Raw genomic sequence first — 23,424 nt, 5'->3', positions numbered from 1 at the left:
TGTTTCATTTGTATAACTTTCATCAACTATTATATAACACAAATAAAAATAGTTATGGTCAAAGTTCGTAAAGTTTGACTTTGAAAATTAAAAAGTGGACAAGTTTAGTGGGACGAAGGGAGTATAATACACTATCTTATATATATATATATATATATATATATATAAGTGAGAGCAATCAATTCTAAAACTTCATAGTAATGATGATATTTATGATTTTATTGTGGTTAATACAATAAAAATTCTAATTGTTGCTGTAATTCTTCGAGGATAATAGGATTGGGTTTTGCATCAATGATTGTGGGTATTTAATTAATGGGGTATTGAGTGTTTTATTCATGGTGTTTAGTTTCCTAATCATTCATTTATATCGTTAATTTTTTTCATATTCCATCTTCTTTGATTAAAGTTATTAAATGTGATAAAGCTATTTCATCTTCTTAAGAGAGGATCAAATCATTCAATGGGATATCTTTTTGTTTTCACCAACCTATGAACCTCCAAATCATATACGAAAACATCACTGCAACCACCTTCACAGTCCATCACTCCGGCCAGTCATTAAAAGGTTCCATCAGGTTTTGTGTTTATTACTTGATTCTTATACAAAGATTCTAATTTCTTCCACTCTTCTTGTAACAACTATTCAATTAAGCTATATGATATTTGTAAGATTTGTTCATTATTAATTTTATTAGAGTTTTTCCTTTTTGATCATTGGATTTTTTATTATTTATATTTGTATTGGGGATTTCTAGGGCTTTTCCACAATTGGAACTTGGGATAGGACTGATCTTGATCTCTAATACTACAAGAATGTGGCTTCTGGTCTAAATGTAATTATCCAAATAGAAAGATGGAGAAATATGGTCAAGTTGCAGCAACAGAAGCTTCTGGTTTGCCTCTAAAAAGTTTAAATATATTCATGTTGTATGTTTTATTCATTACTACGTTTGGATCATGGAATGAAAAAGCAAATTATATATTAGAAACATTTATGTTAATCTCAATTTTCAAACAACCATATCAACAATTTTTGTTCTGAATTTTAACAAAGCAAGGTAAAACATCCCTCACTTTCTGCTATTATCCAATAATTGTTGGGCATATGTTTCTTATTCGGTTATGTTAGCAAGGATACCATGAATAAAGATATGCAAAACCGAATCCGAAGAAGGTATTAAAAGAACATGCATTTCAGATTGATTAACTATATCTTGTCACTAAGTTTATGGCGTTCTTGTTGAATCTATCATTATTATGACTTTTTACATGTTATCTTGCTAGATGACGGTGGATGATGTTTATAAAGGGAGCTAACACCAGATAAAATTAAGCGAATGACCTTCTAGAGCAAGAGTAAGTGGAATCTGTTATAAGTTGATTCAATGTAATATTATATAAAACTTTCTTTTTAAATTATGCTACATGGAGTATGCTTTCTTTTAAATTCTGCAATAACTTCATTCAATGTAATATATGTGGCCACATGGAAGTAGACTTTCTTTGAAATTATGCTAAAAGATGAGCTAAATTGATAAATGTAGCATTTGATGATCGGTTTCGTTGCAACTTTTATGAAAGTGATTAATTGACCTCCAAACATATAAACTTTGTTATCTTAGGTCTCTTCGTATCAATCAAAGTTATTAAGGAATACACGTATGAGTTGCTTTTTGTAGTGTCAACTAAGTCTTAACTCATGTACCTTCCAGCTTAATAGCTTTCGTTTGGATACCTTTTTGTTGGTTCATTAATGTGTATTTATTTTCCAGGAGAAGTTCAATTTTTATCGCTATAGGTGTTATCTACATTGTAACTCAATTTTTTTGATGATAAGAAGCCCCTTAAAGGTGAAGTTTGCTTTGCTTAATTGAGCATATTTAGTACAATATTTTGATTCTCTAATAAGAACATGTCAAATGAACCTGGAGTAGAGTAAAGTGTATCTTTATTCTTTAGCGAACACCCACAACAATAATGTTAAATCTCTGTACAGAATATTAAAGGAATTTATCATATTTACAAATGCATAAAAATGCGCTATAAAAAACTTTCATACTTATATATACAAAAATAACCATGTGATGATATAAATAAGTGGAACATTTTCAAATGTAGAGAATAAAGAATTAGATTTAATTTTTTAGGACACATTTTAAGCTATGTAGAACTGAGTTTTTTTTTTCTTTATGGATTATTTGTTGTTCTCATACAACCTTTTAAGTTGTTTTATCATAAATAATTAGACTACAATTATAACTTTGTAGTCATATTTAGTGCATTGTTTTTTTATTTAATCTAAAATTGGATAAAAGTATTCAGATCAAACCTGAAAGACTTGAGCCATTCTATAAGTTTCTTATATACTGATTGATGAACACACATCTATAGTTCTTCAGGTAGTTTTCTTAAACGATCCTTAAAGATTGAGATACGTGTCCCGTGAAAATTGCGATGAGATCTGCCAATCATCTTAAACTATATCATCAGTTTATATACGATGGTGATAGTGGTAACATCTGGAATTATTATAAAGCTCAAGCTAATACTAACTGTTACTTAATGTCGATTTCTCCATACTTCACTGGCCTTAGTAAATGCAAATTCATGCACTTCACGTTTCTGTGCATAATTTATCTCGCCTGGGAAAAAAAATGGTGTGGAAGTTCTTGATAATTGAACATTTGGACTGACATTGTGGAATGGTTTACTAACTCTAAGTGCCCAAAGACTGTGTCATATAGTTCAAAGGATATCATTAGCTGCATGTGTCCTATTTGATTTGGAAGAAAAGGAACAATAGTATATTTAAACAGATAAGCAAGCCTAAAGATAAAGTGAGAAATCAAATTGAGGACGTTAAATGTTATATATCTCAAATTTTTGTCTTATTTTATCTCCTACACACAAATATTCAATATATTTGAAGTAGGAAGTGAGATAGAGTAGAGGTTGCAAAATGAGTGGTTCATGGCTGGGTAATGGGACAATATGGTTTGGGTCCCAAAATAGTTGTTCACTTAAAAAGAAAAGATGCTGTTGAAGTGAGTACTACAAAAAAACAGTAACATGTAATAGTTATGAGTTCATTTTGGTTAAACTATGCTTTTGTTTAGCAAATATATATATATATATATATATATATTGCAATGTGAAAGGCGACAAATGGTTTAAACTGGTTTTTGAGTCGGTTTTTCATTATTTATTGACCCGGATTTTGGATGGGTTTTTTTTGGCTGGCGATGTGATCAAAGGGAGAATGGTGATGTAAGAAGACAGGGAAGACCAGGATATGGTGATGTGTCATATGGTAATGCATTGCATTTAAGAGCTCTTTAATTTCAAAATGAGGGTGGGGTAAATGCTTTCTATGATAGTATAGATAAAAATATGGATAATCATTTGGTGGTGCTTGGTAAACACAACTTATTTCACCTCGAGATAAGCATAAATAATGGAAAAAATGATAAGCAAATAAACTGGAAGACTCTCATTTGTAATTATTCTATTTTGTTATGGTGTAGTTGTGGGAATCGAAAACGATGCAAGCTGGAGCTATACTGAATTTGACAGACATATCTGTGACTGCAAAAATTGACGGCACTTGGGGATCTAACAAATAATGTTTGTGATCTTAATGTAACTAATGATGGGCCTGAAGTGTATGAGACATGTACAGCTCATTTACTTTTCCCTCCGGTAAGTTATGAGTTAATCTTTTGTTGTAAATGTGTATTCGCTTGAAAACGGTCTTAGATTTGGTTGGATGCTTATGCGAATTCCCCTATAAATGGATGCATATGTTGTTGAATAATGTTCTGATAAGGGAATTATACATGTTGCTGTAGAAACATTGTTAGTTGTTGTAGTAATAGCAATTACTTTGGTGATATGGAGATTTAGAAAATTAGTGTTTGTGCAGTCGTGACTAATGTAGGGGTCTGCATTTCTTGCAGAGAGATGCAATTTATACTTTTTTATGTATAAATTGTTTGATTTGTATTATGGTTTATCAGTTTTAAGTGAATAGGTCGTAGTGGGTGTTTAGTCACCGTAAGTGTACTTTATGGCTACAACGGAACAACCTCTTAAGTTAAAAAGGCAAGTATAATAACATAGTTTTTGTACTGGGTGTTTGATTTCCCAATACGGGGTTTGTTTAAAGTGCATAAATTATTTGTACATTTACCATGAAAATCAGGGGGTGAGCTTTGAATATGGAAGGTGCAAGTTCTTTTATGCACGTTAAATACAGCCCTTAGGGTTGTATATAGCATTTCCCAATACTTAACACAATAACTTCTTCCATAAAATGGAAAGTAATTTTAACGAGTCAACCTAACATGTTTAACTTTTAACCCCCGCTAAAGCTAGTGTTGCTACTCGTATCTGTTTTGACCTCATTACACAACTGCCTGACCACCCATTTTGCTACATCTACTTGCACATATATGTTAAGCAGGCGTTAAAGAAGTTACATGGTTTTATGAGACAACTTTAATTAGCTATTTAGAAAACCGGCAACAAAATACCTGCAAACAATATATTTAAAACACGACGTGCGTAGCACGGGTATTTAAACCCTCGTTACCCAATAAATTGAGGGTTATAAAACTAAGTAATCAATACCCCACTAAATAACCATTATTTTTGTAACTTCCTTCCACATTTTTATACGGTTACTCCATTTACTTTATATAACACATTTATAAAATGTATACAAATATAATAGGACTTATTTATATATTTTAAAATAACCAATATTTTCATCAAAATTTAAAATTAAACACGTATAGAATATAATTTGTACTGTATATACATAATCAATAAAGTATACATTAATATTTCATATATATTTATTTAAAAAAATAGTTTTATTTATAAACCAAACAACATTAATGATAAATGAAATACAAAGGAATGCTCATTATATTCCTTAGTATTCCTTTTGCCTTTTCCATTTTCATTCCTTAGCTTCAACCAAGCACCCCCTAAACCTATTTTACTTGTTATTAACCTTTATTATAGTAGATCTTACTATAGAAACACACATTTTAAGGATCTTTCTAACATTGTATAAAATGCATTAAGAATATGTATTTTTTAACGTTCGAATCCTCATAGTTTGTTCGTCTCACTCACTTATCGGCACCTATGTATTTTGAGCAAGATGTTATTTGAATTTTTTAAGGAACCATGGAAGGAGAAATTTTGAAATAAACATGATTTGATTCAAGGGAAAATACTCACCATTGATATCAGGTTCCCAAAACAAGATAATTGATTAATAATAAAATGAGAAATCCGGCTAGAAGCTAATGCACGAATTTACCTAAGGAAAACACACGAATTTAAGGTAGAGAATTAGTATGTGATTAATCTTAACTTAGGGTTTATGACTCTCTATTTATAATGAAAGTATTTACACATTCAACCCTTTTGATGGTTAATGTGTGCACCATTAGGCATTAGTCCTCTTAGTTTCAATCACCTAATGGGAAACCCTATAGTATGTCTTTAAGACTAAATACGCCCATCATATATTTCCTAGACATAGGGATTTCAGTTATCGTCAAGTATCATATCAGGAATGATAAACAACCAGTGACGGTCACACTAACGTGGTTCCAACAAAAAAACCTCTTACTAATCCGCCAAACGACATAACAATTTACAAGAGTATCCTGCCCATCAAGACTCGAACCTGGGTCTCTCCAGACCCAAGACCCTCGTAGAAAGACTGAAATACCATTGAGATTTTACTTCAATTATACAATAGTAAAATCAATATAGTAGATATTTAGTGTTTACCTCTACTTTCATTATAGGTGGATGTTAATTGTGAATAAATTAATTTTATCAACTACTTAGTTGAAAGGAAACGGTAGGAACAAATCTATGATCTCTTATAAAGAGAACTGTCCCTCTTGTCTTAATTAAGATCTTGAAATACAAAGATTGTCCTCAACAATCTACCTCTCTAACAACTTACTCTTAAAATTACCAACAATAACTCAACCTTTTATATAATGCCTATTAAAATGTTTCGGATTACTATACACTTTTATATTTTAAATTTCAGAAAAATGAAAAGCCGTTGAACCGTCTAAACCAAACCGATTTAACTGGTTTTAGTTGGTTTAATTTGACATAACAATTTGGACCGATTGGGTTAAAAAATCATTAAACCGTATGTGTTGTTTTTTGCTGAGATTATAGGATAAAATTGTACAAAGCGGATCATTCACATCCCTAATAGTTGGTCACGTCAGATCATTCCTGCCATCTTCTTGAATTGTCACATTTTCTAACATCAAAACCTATGTTGACAATGGCATATACGAGTAGACAAGAAGAACTCTCATTCGGTATCCTATTTCCAATAGTGATCATAATTTAAGAGTAGACACTCGTATAAGATTTTTCCAGAATTATCACAAACACATGAGAAGGAATCTAATCAAAATTAGGATGGATTGAAAGAAACTTTTTAATATTTGTAAAAGATATGAAACAAAAGGCCACAGGCAAAAAATAAAAAAAAAAAAGAAAGATTTCGTGTCTTTATCATGGTCGTACTTTATCATATTATTGTGCAACAAAATTGTTAAATACTTTAAAATAAGCTGGTATTAACAAGAATTAAACAGATGTTTGTGCGATGCGGCGGTGATGGTGGTAGCGATGAAGGTGTGGCGACGACAGTAGTGGCGGCGGCGATGTGCGACAGTGACGGTGCTGATGACATGATGGTGAATCTAAATTAATTGATGTAAGATGGATTTAGTTCTCTAAGGGTTGGAGGATCTATGAAAAGGGTAATATGGTCATTTCAAAATTTTAACTACTTAAAGGGGAATGGGTAGTTTACTTTATAGAGTAGTATAAAATTATAGATATAGATAGACATAAATTAAGGCTTGAAACTAAAAATAAAAGAAAAATTATTAGAAGTCAAGTTGTAACTGAGTGTTTTTTTTTTGTTTTTTTGTTTTTATCTATATCTATACTTCTATATAAAATAGGAACCCTCTCCTCAAATCTCAAACTACAATTCCAAAATCCAAACTATCAAAAATACCCTTTTACTTTATTCATTAAATTTAAAATCACTACCTAATATGCCTACACTATTTTTTTTAACATCAGTTACCTTTACATTTACCATAATTGCCGCCCCCACCACCCGTCACCACCACCACCGTCGTCGTCACCCCGCGCCGCTATCACTATAGCCGCTGCATTACACGAGCATACGATTCATATATATTAAAGTATTTGCCAAAGTAACTCGTGTTGCAATTTAAAAAATGACATTAGATGGCATTCAAATAGAACTTTTAAATATCAAATACAATAAATTTACTTTAAACCTTTTTTATTCTTTTTTATTTATTGAGTTAATTGCAGGATTCGTCCCTGTGGTTTACCCATTTTCGTAGTTTACATCCCTGTTATATTTTTTTAAATAAATCCGTCCAAACTTGTCATATATTCTTTGCAAGTTACGTCCCTGTGGCTAACGACGTTATTATTTGGCCGTTAAGTCGACGCACATGAGGTGCACGTGAGGGCAGTTTTGTAATCTGCCACCCACAAACAACTTTGTAATTGCACGATTCGTTCCTGTGGTTTGTCCATTTTAGTGGTTTACATCCCTACTCAAGAATTTTTGTGGAATAGATCCAAAGTACGCAAATTTGTTGCATGTTCCATCCCTGTGGTTGATGTAGTCAATTTTCTTCCGTTAAATGGAATCACGTGCCACACATGTGAAGGTATTTTCGTACATTCTACCCAATCTTACACATATTCTTTTTCTCTTTCTTACTTCTTACGACTCCACCAAAATCAATTCAGTTTTTCTTTCCTCGTTATTTTCACCTATCTTTCACAAATCACCAAATTCCTCTTTATTCAATTTCCTTCTCATCTAGTTATTAATGAAGTTAATTCTTGTGATATTTAGGTTGTTAAGGCTCGAACAAAAAGAAACTGCATATTAATACACATCCACGTATAAAGCCAAAAAGCCCAGAATCCTATAAATATATATATATATATATATATATACTGGGTATATATGTTAATATGTATATGTAAATTCATAAAATCCCATAAGTGTATATATATATATATCTATATAAGTAAACAACATACAAAGTAGTTGTTCGGGTAATAGACACGCATCAATCAGTGGCGGTCCGCGATTGAGTTTCAGAACAGCTTGGTTTGTGGTATGTGATCCCATTTAACGTAAAAAATTTGACGACATCAACCACAGGGATGGAACATGCAACACATTTGCCTACTTTGGATCTATTCCACGAAAATTCTAGAATAGGAATGTAAACCACTAAAATGGACAAACCACATGGACGAATCGTGCAATTACAAAGTTATTTGTGAGTGGCAGATTACAAAACTGCCCTCACGTGCAGCTCATGTGCGTCGACTTAACGGCTAAATAATAACGTCGTTAACCACATGGACGTAACTTGCAAAGAATATGACAAGTTTGGACTGATTTGTTTAAAAAGACTTAACGGGGATGTAAACCATTAAAATGGGTAAACCACAAGGACGAATCCTGCAATTAACTCTTACTTATTTTATAAGAGCTCCAAACTAGTTTTGGGTATAAGAGCTTTTCTTTTTTCTTCAAAAGGTTTTAAATTTTTATGTGCTAAACAAGCTTATAAGATTTAATTTATAAATCACAAATTCAAATTCCTAAAAACTCATAAAAGCTCTACTTCGAACAAAATTCCTTTTGTTAATTTTTAAAATATTTCTGTTATGATTATGATATCTATGTTTAATTAACTTTGAAAGGTTCCATTTGGTATTCTGATTCTCTATTGTATTTAGAAAAGAGCTCAACATGTCACACAACAAATTTGGTTAGCAAATAATTCTAAACGATAGATGGAAACAAAATGACGAGGGACAAACCATTGAATCGTATGACATGACATTGCAGGCAATAAAGATATATGGTCCCCAAAGATTTTTCTATAATAATTTCATTAAAACAAATCATTTTCTTCCTTTTATATACTTAATTAGGTTTTTACCCGCACGATGTGCGGCAGTTTAATTAATTTATCAAAACTATTAATATTGATATTGATAATTAATCAAATTTGGTTTAGTTAGCATAATATTAATGTGTTCTTTATATTTATGGTTAGGCGAATACAAATAAAAAAACATATTAGTTGTTTGTAACCTAACTATTACGGTATAAATATTAATAATAAAATAACTTATCTTAATCTTAATCTTAATATATAGAATTAATGACTTATTAATCAATCAAATCGTTTAATTTTATCAAATTGACTATCGCTTATGTCATCATTTAAATTAACTATAAATTAAAAATCTTAATAATCATTATCCAAATATATTATTATATTAGTATTTATATTATATTAATTTATAAAAAAAAGTCTCATTAATTTACATTTTTTTTATTTTTATTAATAATTTACACTTTTTAGCCTCGAATACTTGATTTATATTTATTTTTAACCATAACTTGAGAGAATTTTTTTAAATTTACAATCATATAATTATCTTAAAAGATTTCGACATATGAAGTATTGTCTACAAAAAATTATTTCAAAATCGAATGACTTATTAACAAATATTAGATTAGATCTGTATAAAATATAAATATAAATATTTAGTTTAATATTCAATATAAATACAATTTGAACTCTAGATACATATTCCAAACATAATAATTGATGACGATATACAATATCTTTATCCAAAATACGATAGGAATCACAAACATGGAACGATCACAAAACAAACCACGATTTACAACAGAAGGTTACATGAATATTGAATCCAAATCAATATGAACTTCATTCAAGATTCATTTTATCTCTCAATCAAAAAGGTACATAATTTTCTCCTTTTTATATATTATTTTTGCGTATTAATGTTTGAAGTTACAATTGTCACTCAATTCTAGAATTCTAATTGTTATCAAAGAATATGAAAATACAATCCTAATTGCTATCTAATTATCATTGGACATGTGATTGAAAATAAACCTATGCGTGTTATATTTTAATTCTTAATTATCTTTCATAATAATATCACATTATGAGTACAACTAGTTTCAAAAAAAAATTATTATAGAGAAATTATTATAGCATGTGTCTTGTGGAATGACTACGACAAACAATTTCATCAATATGTCTCGGCTAATAATGACAGTGACGAACCTATGATTATTGTATTAAAACTTGCAAAGTATAAAACTTATAACCGTATAGTTTTAAAATTATAAGCTTTTATGACTTAAATGTATGATGATTCAATATTGACAAGACACAGTCTAAAATCGAGTAAGTTACTATACTTAGACTTGACCATAAATTGAAAAATAATAAAACAACACGTCTTGATTTTGAATGCATAATATCTTATAGACTATCTTATCAAAGTTTAATATAATTCTAAAAATATATCGGATGGAGTTATTATTTAGTTTTTAAATAAATATTAAATATATTGTAATATTTATTTGATATAACCTTTACCTAATTAATTAATTCAAATGTATTTAAATTAAATAGATATATACAAATAAAATATAGAGTTGTCATATAGGATAAATCCTACATGGCAAATTTTTAGCATAACTTTAACTTTAAAAGGTGCTTCATAAGGCTCGATTAATTTTAATATATATATATAGATTTTACTAAATTTTCTATACAGAGTTTGACTTTATATCATACAAATAATCTAAAAATAATAAAGTGTTTGAATTTATTTCAGTTATACATGATACAAGTTGCTATAGGTTTCAATTTTAATATTAACATATAGAAAAAAAAAATTGTTTTTTCATTAAATTCACGGATATTTTTCATATATGTTTCTTTTTCTTTTTGTCTTTTTTTTTTGTGTGTGTTATTAACAATCTTTAAAACTGTTAATCCAAACAAATAATATGACTAATTTTTGAAACCTAATAGCTTATTAACCAATCATAAAGCTTGATTTCTTGTAATTTAAAGTTGATGATGTCATAAATAGTTTTATAAATTATTTAACATAATTAAATATACACGGTTTAAAAGATCCATTCATATCTCAATTCTAAATATAAATTAATTAATAATAATATAGTTACATGGAGTTTATCTAATTATAACATATCAAAACAAACATATTTAAAATCTAAATCTTTATTCACGTCCTTATTTTTATTTTTATTTTTGATTCTTTAAACGTCCTTACTAATTTTACGGAATTCACTTAACTTAATAATTATCTTCATTATGCTTGATTTCTTATAATTTAAATTTGCTGATGTCATAAATAGTTTTATAAATTAATTAACATAATTAAATATATACGGTTTAAAAGATCCATTCCTATCTCAATTCTAAATATTAATTAATTAATAATAATATAGTTACATGGAGTTTATCTAATTATAACATATCAAAACAAACATATTTAAGATCTAAATCTTTATTCACGTCCTTATTTTTATTTTTATTTTTGATTCTTCTAACCTCCTTACTAATTCTACGGAATTCACTTAACTTAATAATTATCTTCATTATATAAAAAAATTCAATTAACTTAATTATTATCTTCTTTATAAATATAATATATATATATATATATCTTTATATATACTAAAAGACAATTGAATTAATAGATTATTAACCAATTACAGTCATCAATTTATTATAGTTGACTTTTGTTTTTAATTTTGACTTTAATTTACATTTGTTTTATTTTTCATCACAAATTTACCCTTTTTAACCAATATTTCTAATATAATAAACAAATAATATAGTTAACGTATATTAAACAAAAGAATAGTTAATATATATTTAATAGAATAATACTCAATATATATATATAGTAATAGTACGTTTTGTCATGTAAATATAAAATTAATTAATTAAACATATATAAAATTTAATGTAAATATATTAAGATTTTAAAATTAATTATGTTACATCTCTTTTTTGAAGTTTTTTAGTAATTTTCATTACACATAAAAAAAACATGTAAAAATGAAAAAGTTTCATTAATTGCACTTTTTTGTTTTTTATCAATAATTTACACTTTTTAGTCCTGAATAATTAATTTATATTTCTTTCTAGCTATCAACTTGAGATGATTTTTAATTTTTTTTAAAAAGGTTACAAAATGTATTTATTTAAATTTTTATAGTAACAATTATCACTCAAATCAAGAGTCTAATTGTTATAAAATAATATGAAAAACAACTCTAATTGTAATCTAATTATCATAGGGCAGGTGATTAAAAATAAACTTATTCGTGTTATGGACCCGCATCATGATCAACTACATGTACTTGAATGTCGAGTACAAGATCACAAGTATGTGTATATTTTAATTCTTAATTATCTTTGATAATAATATGATATTAAGAGTTATGTTGTTCTAAAAAATATTACATTATCAGTACAACTGGTTTTGAAAAATTCTATAATAGATAAATTATTGTAGCATGTGGCTTGTGTAATGACTACGACAGACAGTTCATCAATATGTCTCAGATAATAATGACCATGACAAACCTGTGATAATTGTATTACAACTTGCAAAGTATAACACTTAGAACTGTATATATCTTCAAAATTATAAGCTTTTATGAATTAAATTAATGTATGAAAATCCAATATTGATAATATCGTAAATCCTGTGTCTAGTGTTGGACACAGTCTAACGTATATAGTAACTTAAACTTAAACCATAATTAATGCACATCTAATGTTGATAACTTCGTAATCCCGTGTATTAAACACGGACCTAAAATCTAGTAACCTTATATGTTAAATATCCAAGACCATGAAGTACAAAATTAAGATTTATTTAATCTTTTGTTAGATACATTATCAAAAGTTTTATATTTAGATTATGTTTTAAATAAATAATTTAAAGACAATAAAAAATCGATGAAACGGCTTAAAAAAACATATTAACCCATTGAGTTTGGGTAAAATAAATAATCTCATCATTATTGAAAAACCCAAATAGTACCTTCCGTCCCATTTTAATTGTCCTATTTTGACTTGTCAAATCTTTTTTTTTCTTCTGATTTTGACCGTAAATATCTTTGTTTGTGGGGATAAATGCAAAAAATAGAAAACACCTTTAGACCAATTCACGAAAATAACAATGATCTTTAAAACTTTTGATTTTTAGCAATGACCTATTATTTATTACCGGAAATAGCAATATGTGACACGTGTAACTGATGATGTGGTATTTTGTAAATATGTGACATTATTTATTTAATCATATAGGTATTTTTTATTGCCATGTCATTTTCCCCAATACTCGTATATTACAGGATATCTGTCATCATCTAATATATATCAGTATGTCTATAATCTACATTTGAAGACCTGACATCATCATTAAATCCATAGATACAACAATACAAACATGATTAAAAACATTCATCTCCATCTCCTTGACATTGGCAGCAAAGCAGCACCACCGTCATTTTTATATATTCTTCCAAATACAACATTTGACAACTTCTATTTCTAGTAAATTAAATCAATGATCTCCAAGCTTATACACCGATCTAGGAATATATATATATATATATATATTCTAGGTCTTTTTCCCGCACGATGTGCGGCTATTTAAAAAGGTTATTCGTGTTGTTTAGTTATATATGTATTAATAATAACTTTTAACAATTATAACTTGTTTTTTAAGCATAAGAAAAAAATTGTTCATAATGAGATAAAACTAACCAAATAAAAGACATCCAGAAAGCTAAACTTATATTCACAAGTAAAACAGTTAACACAAAATTGAAATGAGATATAATGATAAACATAAAAGATGTTGGGAAAAACCAACCTAACGGATGTTGTTGATGATGAATAACGTATAGGAGAAGAATTAAAGATAAATAAAAACGGAATTTGCAAATTTCATACGAAACTATGAAAGGAGGAAGATCTGCCTTTTCAAAAAGATTTAGAAGGTATAATTTTATGTATAGTTTTAGATATTAGATATTACATTATTTACTGATATTCTTATATTATTAGTTTGAAGATCTTAATTAATATATTAATATATTAATAATATTATAAATGTACTGGAGTAATAGTTAAAATTTGGTTGCCAAAATTTTGGATTTGCATACATATGCAATTGATATAATACCCATGATATAAAAAAAATTGATTTAATATTACTATTTTAATATTTCATAGATTGTTACTTTGATCGAAAATATGCACATTAGACTATTATTATTTTGATATTTTATAATAGTTTTGATTAGTATATATAAATGATGATAAAAAATAAATATTGTGAGGAAAAACATGGAGATGCCACATAGAAAAAATCCTATGTGGCAATGTTTAAGAATAGTTTTGAAGTGAAGTGGATGCCTTTAAAACGTCAGGATAACTACTGTTTTATAAGATGTATAGATATATACACACATAAATCTGAGTTTCTCCCACTAGTCGTGACCACCACTGCCGCCGTCTTCTGCAACCACCACTCCCGCCGTCTTCAACAACCACCACTTCCGCAGTCTTTAACCACCACCACTCCCTCCATCGCAATTTCAATCACCACCACGGCACACCACAACTGTTCTTGTTTATAGATCTATGAAATTTTTCATAGATTTAGAAAGATTTGAGATATATTTAATTTTATATTCCATGATATTTTTAATAGATCCGTGTTATTGCCATAGTTTTGTTAATGGTATTTCTATTTGATGATGATGTTATGGAAATATGAATCTGGATTCTGGAAATAATGATTATAGATAGATACATAGATCCAGATATAGATTGCGATGAGGATGATGATGGATAAAAGAGTAAATTTGTTATTAATTAAAAAAGAAAACTCTAAGGATATCTGGAAAAAAAGAAAAAGCAAACATAGTAATGTTTTTGGTCATTACTTGGCTTCGAGATGTTTGTTTTTGAAAAATGACATGGCAATAAAAAATACCTATATGATTAAATAAATAATGCCACGTATTTACAAAATACCACATCAGCAGTTACACGTGTAACATATTGCTATTTTCGGCAATAAAGGCAATAAATAAAAGGTCATTGCTAAAAATCAAAAGTTTTAAAGATCACTGCAATTTTCCTGAATTGGTCCAGAGGTGCTTTTTATTTTTTGCATTTATTCCTTGTTTGTGTTATATATTAGTTAATAAAATTTATATCAATGAAAAGTACATTCAAAAATCTTTCAATACATATATGTTATATCAAGTGTTATATAACACAAACGAATATATTCACGGTCAAAATTGAATGAAAAAGACTAAAAAAAGTCAAACTATAACACTTAATATGGAACAAAGGGAGTAACGGATATACTCTATCCAGTGGCGAAGCTAGGTTGCTGAGTTAGGGAGGGCCAAAAAGTTTTTTGCTTACCAAACTACTTAAAAACAATGAACTAAGAAAAACAACCTTAGAAGAAACTGCCGGTAAATAATAACAAAAAAGGCATACAACAAAGCATGAAAATTGTTGCAAAATAACAATGAAAAATATATAAAAAGCAACTTTTTTTTTATTCGTAGAAAACAGTATCAAGTATATATAAAATAACCAATCTTGTTATATAAATTTTTTTTTGCAAACATTTAATATTAGTTATAAACTACAAAAGTCTTTTATAGTTTTCCTTAAAAACTAATCAAAGATTTAATAATGTATGATATCATGTAAGAAAAGGGTGAAAACATTCGAACATAGAGGTGTATTATGGTCAAATACTATAAAAGTCAAGCTTAACTAAAACAAATATTGGCTTTTATGTAACATTCTAATTGGCTTTTTACTACTCTTATAATCTTCTATCAAGAGTACAAGATTACCAAATGGAATTGCCTGTTAGAGTTATAAACTTTCAAAATTAAGATGCGCCATATGAGTAACTGGATCAAAATTTATAGAATTATATACATACATGTTATTATTGATGGGCTTTGTAGGGTGGGCCTTGGCCCGTCCTGAGTATAGTGTGGTTCCGCCATTGACTCTATGTCCTTTCATATACGTCTTATTTTGAATTTTTAAGGTCATTGTTTTACAACTTTGACCTTTTATATTTTAATAATTATGTTATATAATATTTGACGAAAGTTATAAGCGAAAACACAATTAAAACTTAATCAATTAATGCAACTTTATAGCACAAAAAAATATATATTTAAAGTCAAAATAATAAAAAAAACTTTTTAAAGTTTAAAACTGGACATTTTGGTGGATCTTAATATATACTATAAGACAGTTGAACTAATGACTAATTAACCAATCACATCGTTCGATTTTATCAAATTGACTTTTGATGATGTCATCATTTAGATAAACTACAAATTAAAAATCCTAATAATCATTATCCAAAGATATTATTATATTAATATTTATATTAATTTGTAGAAAAAGTCTCATTAATTTACACCTTTTTGTTTTCCATCAATAGTTTACACTTTTTATCTTTGAATACTTAATTTATATTTATTTTTAGTCATCAACTTGAGAAATTTTTTTAAAATTTACAATCATTTATTTATATAAAAAAATTTTTAACATATGAAATATTTTCTACAAAAAAATATTTATTTGAAAACCTAATGACTTATTAACAAATATTAGAAGAGTCCTAATTGTTATTAAAAAATATAAAAACAATCTTAATTATTATCATAGAACAAGTGATTGAAAATAAACATATGCGTGTTATGAACGTGCATCATGATTAAATACATATACTTGAATGTCAAGTTCGGGATCACAAATATGTTTATATTTTAATTCTTAATTATTTTTTCTAATAATATCATATTATGAGTACATCTGTTTCAAAATATATTATAATGGAGAAATTATTATATATAGTATGTGCCTTGTGAAATGATTATGGCAAACAATTCTATCAATATGTTTAGGCTAATAATGACAGTGAGGAACCTATGATTATTGTACTACAACTTACAAAATATAACACTTAAAACCGTGTTTTTTAAAATTGTAAGCTTTTATGACTTAAATGTATTGTTAATATCGTAAATCTCGTGTCCAGTGTTGGACACGGGTCTAAAATCTATTAATGGAGTATATATGGGTTTTGATATTCGTACGTTTTTAATTATGGTAAAATTCATTTAGCTATTGCAATTCTTTTTCTAATAGCAGGTCACAATAACATAAAATAAACAACAAAGGATATTTTAATGAAAGAAAGCGACTGGATTAAATCGCCAGATGTTACACCTATAAATCGATGACGTATCGCATCCTCCCATCCACCTATTCATTTATTCATTCCTTCACGCACTTTTTTATCAGTCAATTTCCATTTCATATTTTATATCTTCTTCCTGCTAGCTCTGCAAAGATAAAATATATAAAAAAAAAACTTACTAAAAAAAGAAATAAATATGCAACCGACAAGCGGTGGTACCACCGGCGCCGGACTATCACGGTTCCGTTCAGCTCCGGCGACATGGCTAGAAGCATTACTTGAATCAGAAGAAGATGAAATCATTGATCCACCAAAACCTATTCCATTATTACCGCCTCATACTTCCTCAGCAACTGCTAACTCTTCTTCCAGACTTACTAATAATAGTAATACTACTAATTATTTTGATCATAATATTAATAGTAGTAATAGTAATAGTATGTTTGTACCTAATCCGGTTGGTCTCCGTAGTCATGACCGGCAAAACAGTTTGCCGGCGGAATTCCTTTCTCAAATCAATACTTCCGATGCGTTTATGTCCAATTACTCTACCGGTGGTTACCACGTCGGTTTGGATGAATCACGCGTCAAGTTCACTACACAGCTGGTTAGTCATATATATATATATGTTTATACAGTAAGTTTGTATAACTGTGTCTATGTGATTATATCTGTATCTATAACTGTAGGTATACACTGTGTATTACTACGTACTGTATTGTACTCGTATATAATTAGTCAGATTAACTAAAGCAGTCAATTACTGCTTATTATTTTAAATGTTGAAAAAACTGATTACTAGTTGCTTAATTAAAAAGTACTAAATATGGAAACAGATGTAGATAGGCACAGGTACTTATATCTGATAATCTGATATTGATATTAGTTTTAGTTCAATAATCGTTGATTTGAGTTGAATATGATTTAAGGACGAGATTAGAGTTTTCTAAGTAGTTGTTTAATTAATGTTTAACATGGTTGCAACTTGTGTATTTAAATATTTACTTAAACATATACTCGTAATAGATATATAAATATAGATAGTTATATGTATATCTAACATTGATTATCTGGAATGTTATATAGAATGGAGATGAGAGTGAGATGCTATCTGGTTGCTAAGTTAGTTAATGCTAAAACAATCACAACTTGCTTATTAGTGTGTGTGTATACACTTATACATGTATATGTATAGTATCTGATATTGATTGTTGTACTAAAGCTTTGATTTGATTTGAATTTTTAAAATTAGAGTGGAGATCAAAGTGCGTTGTTGGATGTTGAGATGGACAAGCTATTGGGGGATTCTGTGCCGTGTAGAGTACGGGCAAAGCGTGGTTGTGCGACTCATCCACGAAGTATTGCCGAGAGGGTAATTTTTTGCATTATGGTTTTTGAAATGAAGATAAGTAACTAAATGTGGTGGATGTAATTGTGTGGTGTTGTAATTTGTGTTCAAAGGTTAGGAGGACTCGAATTAGTGACAGGATAAGGAAGCTACAAGAACTGGTTCCAAATATGGATAAGGTAAACTTGTTTTAGACAGCTTTCCATTTTTAGAAACTGCTTTAGATTTTAATGGAGACACTGTACTTGCTTTCTGGTCTTATTGAGGACTAGTCATATGCCACTAACTAGTAAAGGTACTTAAATTCAATTTACCTATCATGTCAAATGGCCTACATTTTGAGTCCATAAATTATTTGAATCCTGCTCCAAATTTTATTCATGTATATTTTGTGTGTATCATTTGCTATAAGTTTACTGTAGTGGTAAAATCTTTATTGAAGTATGATTTAGCTATGTCAATTTTGGATGGGAGTGGTCGCTCTTTTGATATTACTATAGTTGGCATCTTTCTTGTTATGGGAAGACAGAGGATTGCTTGTTATTCTCTTGTGGGCTTTAAACCCAAATCCGCAGTTCATTTATTCCTTGGGAAAATTTTTATTTTCTGTCTTTGTGATCCTATTAGGAATATAGTTTTGCAAGCCTTGAAAGTTGAAATATTTTTATATTAGTAGTTTTATATTGTTTATCACATATATGAGAAGAACAACATTACATGACTGATGACTCTCTATGAATCCTGGTAGAATCTGATCATTACGGACATGTTGAGAATGGAAAGGTGTCAAGAGTTAATTTTTATTTAAAAAAGTCACTATCATTACTATGTTGGTATTTTAAAATGTGCATATTGAAGGTAGGCATATGAGTTTCTAGACACACAGCTCGTTGAAATGTCTCATGTAGGAGAGTGTAGTGAACCAGGTTTCATTCTTGCATCTTGCAGCGTAGGGCATGTTCGCATGTATAATTTTAGTTTCTCTTCCCAGTTCCCATCTCTTTTTGCAGGATTAGTGTATAACGTTAAAGTTTGCAAGTAATTCGGTTAATTAATTTTGAAGTATAAAATCATTATCATTACCTGGTGTCCTGGTCCTACCTCTGGTCCAGTGGTGCCACCAAGTTGAATTAAGTTCTCAATGTTATGACTTGTGATGCATGCGTTCTTCCATTTAATTAAACAAGTTTGACTTGGTTGTTCTTGCACCCATGTTTGCAAGGTGTTTAGCTGTCAATAGTATGCAGCCTTTCTTTGGTTAGTGGAAAATGTTTCTTGGCTAGCTTAGGGCCAAGCTCATAGATTTTGCTGACCCTTGTATGCTTTTTGACTGCTCTCTCTTTCTCTATCATTTACTACAAAATTGCAGAGCAAATTAAACAAAACATATGTAAAAGGCTTCCAAATATACATGATCCTCCCACATTATTCTTATCAAAAAAAGAAGAAGAAGAAGTATTGTTACCTTTTCACCACATGACCATTGTTCTGATCGTACGGACAAACATATATTCTAATTCTGATAGTCACATAGCCAAATACTATCATATAACGTACATAGTTGCATAATCTTTTATGTTCTTTTCTTGTGTCTAATTGCAATCTGTACTTTGAGTTGGAGACTATAGGGTAGAACTGTAGAAGTGGCACCGGGTCTGCCTCATGTTGGCATTATGATGTTGCTTCACTGTTTCTTTAGCTTAAAGATATTGAAAAATTATAATGTGTAATGGGGTATTGTCTGCAGCAAACTAATACAGCAGACATGCTAGAGGAGGCAGTTGAGTATGTCAAGTTTCTGCAAGGACAGATTCAGGTATATATTGTCACTCCAAGTCAATAAACTTTTTAGCAAGAATTGTCAATTACATATAAATGGGTGGATATAGGTTATGTATTATCACCGAGTCAAATGGAATCAGTTGCGTATATTATAGCTAAAAAAGGACTGGTCGAAAGTCATCCAACATGTAATTATAATCCATAGAATCTCATAAATAGTTGCTTTAAAAGTTAAATGTTAATTGTAATTTTGCAGTATTGTTAAATTCTAATTGACACATTTAAAATGGATAAAGTAGTGTGTACATTATCCTGACCTGTTTTGACTCAAAGTAACACGTTTGTCGTTTGGACACAAACCCATTTCGACATGTTACCTAATCTTGTGATCTCTAATATCAAACAACGTAGTAGATAATCATGTCGAAGAATCTTAGTTGACATATGCAATGCAGGAACTGAGGGTGCATCGAGACAAATGCACGTGCTTAGTTAAGTCTTAGTTACAAGAAGCCGCCACTGGTTCTCAACATGGTCTCAAGGAACAACCTATGCTCTTTATCTTGTGAAGCTTCCTTCGTTCATTGCTCTATGAGTTAACGGAACACTTGATATCTGTTGTTTTCATGTTCAGGAAAATGCCAATTACAGAACTCAGAAATGAGTAAAATTAGGAGTTATGTGATGGTGGTCATTCTCACTTGTATTATGAGTTCCATATGTATTTTTAGGGGTAGGATTTTGTTAATTAGTATGTGTAGTAGTAAACGTATGTAGGAAAAATGGCCGCTTGTGTATGCTCGCTGTTGCTATTTACTTACTCATCTTCTTGGATGAAGTTGGAGCATGTATGTCACAATGCTTGCTGTAGTGCAAAAAGTGAGCTTGTGGGAGACTGGGAGTGTACAATGTTATTGCAGTACAATGTTATCGCGGCAACAGTTTGTAATGAATTTTTCTAGGATGTCAGCTTTAATGACATATAGTGGGATCTCTCATGTTAAATCCAACATTATAAGTGGTCATATCTCCTGATATACGAAAACAGTAAAACATTAGAGACCTTTTCTTTAGAGGAAATTAATGATATTCAATCGTTTGCGAAAGAATTGACCTTTTTTGTTGGCTTCACTATGAGAGGATTTTAATCCGTTTCCAATGACCGAGAATCTTTGTGTTTTGATGTCTTCAAAAAAAGCATAACAAATGTTGAGCTACTTTGTGCATGTTAATATCTGTGTTGAGCTACTTTGTGCATGTTAATATCAATCTATGTAGTGTGATTAGATGCAAGCATGATTACCGTAATATATTTGCATGATATGCATGCCAAGTGATAGGTCGAGCTGTCGAGGTAAATATATTTGTTTGTCTTTCAATGTTACTTTAAAGGTTAACGTGATTTCGAGGCCTAAAAGCTTTTCTTTCTTTTCTGGAGCTGCAATGAATTGGACCTGACGACATTCCTTTTCACTGTCCCGGAGTGATCGACCTTTCACCAAGCACAGTCAATCCTAATTAGGGCATGTCCGGCAGGGAGAGGTCCCACTATCGATCCGGAGAAAACCGGCTATTCATCGTAACCCTTGCAGCACACTCCTATGGCAGTACCGACAGAGTTAGGACTTCCCAAATATGAGCTAAAGCTTGGGACAAACACAACCCCTCTTAGATTCAAAAGGTAAATATAGAGATATTATCATAAATTGGCCAGTTCTTCTCATTCTTAATATCGTTGTTTTTTGTGTGTTAGTTCTCATCTTTGACCTTATGTTAGGGATAGGGACGGAGCAAGTAAGGGGATTGGCGGGGTAAGGCTAGCTCATACCGACTAACGTAGAGGTCTTTTTGAACCGAGTTATCCCCAACCTATAAATTTTTGATTATTAGTGATGCCAGTGTAAGTAAAACCTTTACTTTGGCCTATAAAAGTAAACCATCGTCATAAAAATTATATTTTACAAAACATTATATTAAATGTCTGTTACATTATAATGTATACAACGATCCGGAAAAAAATACGGTTGCCTAAAACTTCAATCCTGGCTCGTCTTTAGTATCATTTTTCTTGTCTACTTTAAAACGCTTTTAGGAAACATCTTAATCCCAAAAAGTTAAAAACTTCCAAATCATTAATGATTACAAATCAAACTAAAAGTCGAATATCCAAAGAAGAAACGTCATGCATCCATTTCAAAAATCTTAAATCCCCCTGTTCATATTTATAAACCTCACAATTATCATATATATCATGTCCGTGAATCGAAAGAAATGATATATAACAAAGAAAGATAAAATTTGAAATCATAGTTATCTCTAATTTTGTACGAACATTGTCGAAACATATAAAGTATCTTATAAAGATTTACAAGTAAGATCTGATTAAGTATAGGTTCTTCCAGTAGTTTACATCCTTATTTTTAAAGGGAGGTCATGATTTTGATCTTTACCTCTTACAATGTTAGGGGTTATCTTTACCATAGGTAGGGGTGAGATCGTTTACATCTAAACCTTCTTGGGCTATATATACATCGTTAAAAATGATATTGGGACCTATTTATCTTATGTATTTATATATGAGTAACATTGTCTACATCTTAACCTCTTAGGTCATACATCGTCGAACACGATATTGAAATGATGAAGAAGTATGACTTTCTATATTTCAACCTCTTCGGACCATACATCTACAGAACCGATATTGAGACCTTTTATCTAAAAGTACTAAAACTATCTACATCTCAGTTTTTTCGAATCATACAACGTCATAAGCGTTATTAATGGTCTTTCTAACATGTAAAAAACGATATTAGAATCTTGTTATCTTCATATGTCTACATGTTTGTTTATATAAGGTCTTGTTTATCCAAAAAATAAGAAGATAGAACCTATAACTATAATCATAAAAACCCAAAATTCATACGGTTGTTGTCTTTGGATCGGAAAAAGATGAAGACATCTTTAGATCGAGAGAAAAAAGAGGCCGGTGGAAGACACAAATAGCTGCCTAC

At 29.6% G+C, this 23,424-nt stretch overlaps 1 protein-coding gene and 1 long non-coding RNA gene across 2 annotated transcripts; both read left to right on the top strand.

Moving 5' to 3' along the window:
- The first annotated feature begins 719 nt into the window (after positions 1–719).
- On the top strand, positions 720–3,795 carry LOC122586377. Its single transcript, XR_006321970.1, has 3 exons — positions 720–896; positions 1,288–1,359; positions 3,528–3,795. It is a non-coding gene; the product is annotated as an uncharacterized LOC122586377 (long non-coding RNA).
- Positions 3,796–17,367: 13,572 nt separating this feature from the next.
- LOC122588847 (transcription factor bHLH81-like) lies at positions 17,368–21,423 on the top strand. Its single transcript, XM_043761061.1, has 5 exons — positions 17,368–17,890; positions 18,536–18,655; positions 18,745–18,810; positions 20,379–20,447; positions 20,869–21,423. Exons 1-5 carry the CDS (start codon positions 17,480–17,482, stop codon positions 20,914–20,916), a joined length of 714 nt encoding a protein of 237 aa, XP_043616996.1. The 5' UTR covers positions 17,368–17,479; the 3' UTR covers positions 20,917–21,423.
- The last annotated feature ends 2,001 nt before the right edge of the window (positions 21,424–23,424 follow it).

The sequence above is a fragment of the Erigeron canadensis genome, chromosome 2, assembly GCF_010389155.1.
Source record: "Erigeron canadensis isolate Cc75 chromosome 2, C_canadensis_v1, whole genome shotgun sequence".
In the NCBI taxonomy this organism is placed as follows: domain Eukaryota; kingdom Viridiplantae; phylum Streptophyta; class Magnoliopsida; order Asterales; family Asteraceae; genus Erigeron; species Erigeron canadensis.
This window is presented reverse-complemented; position numbering and strand designations above follow the sequence as displayed.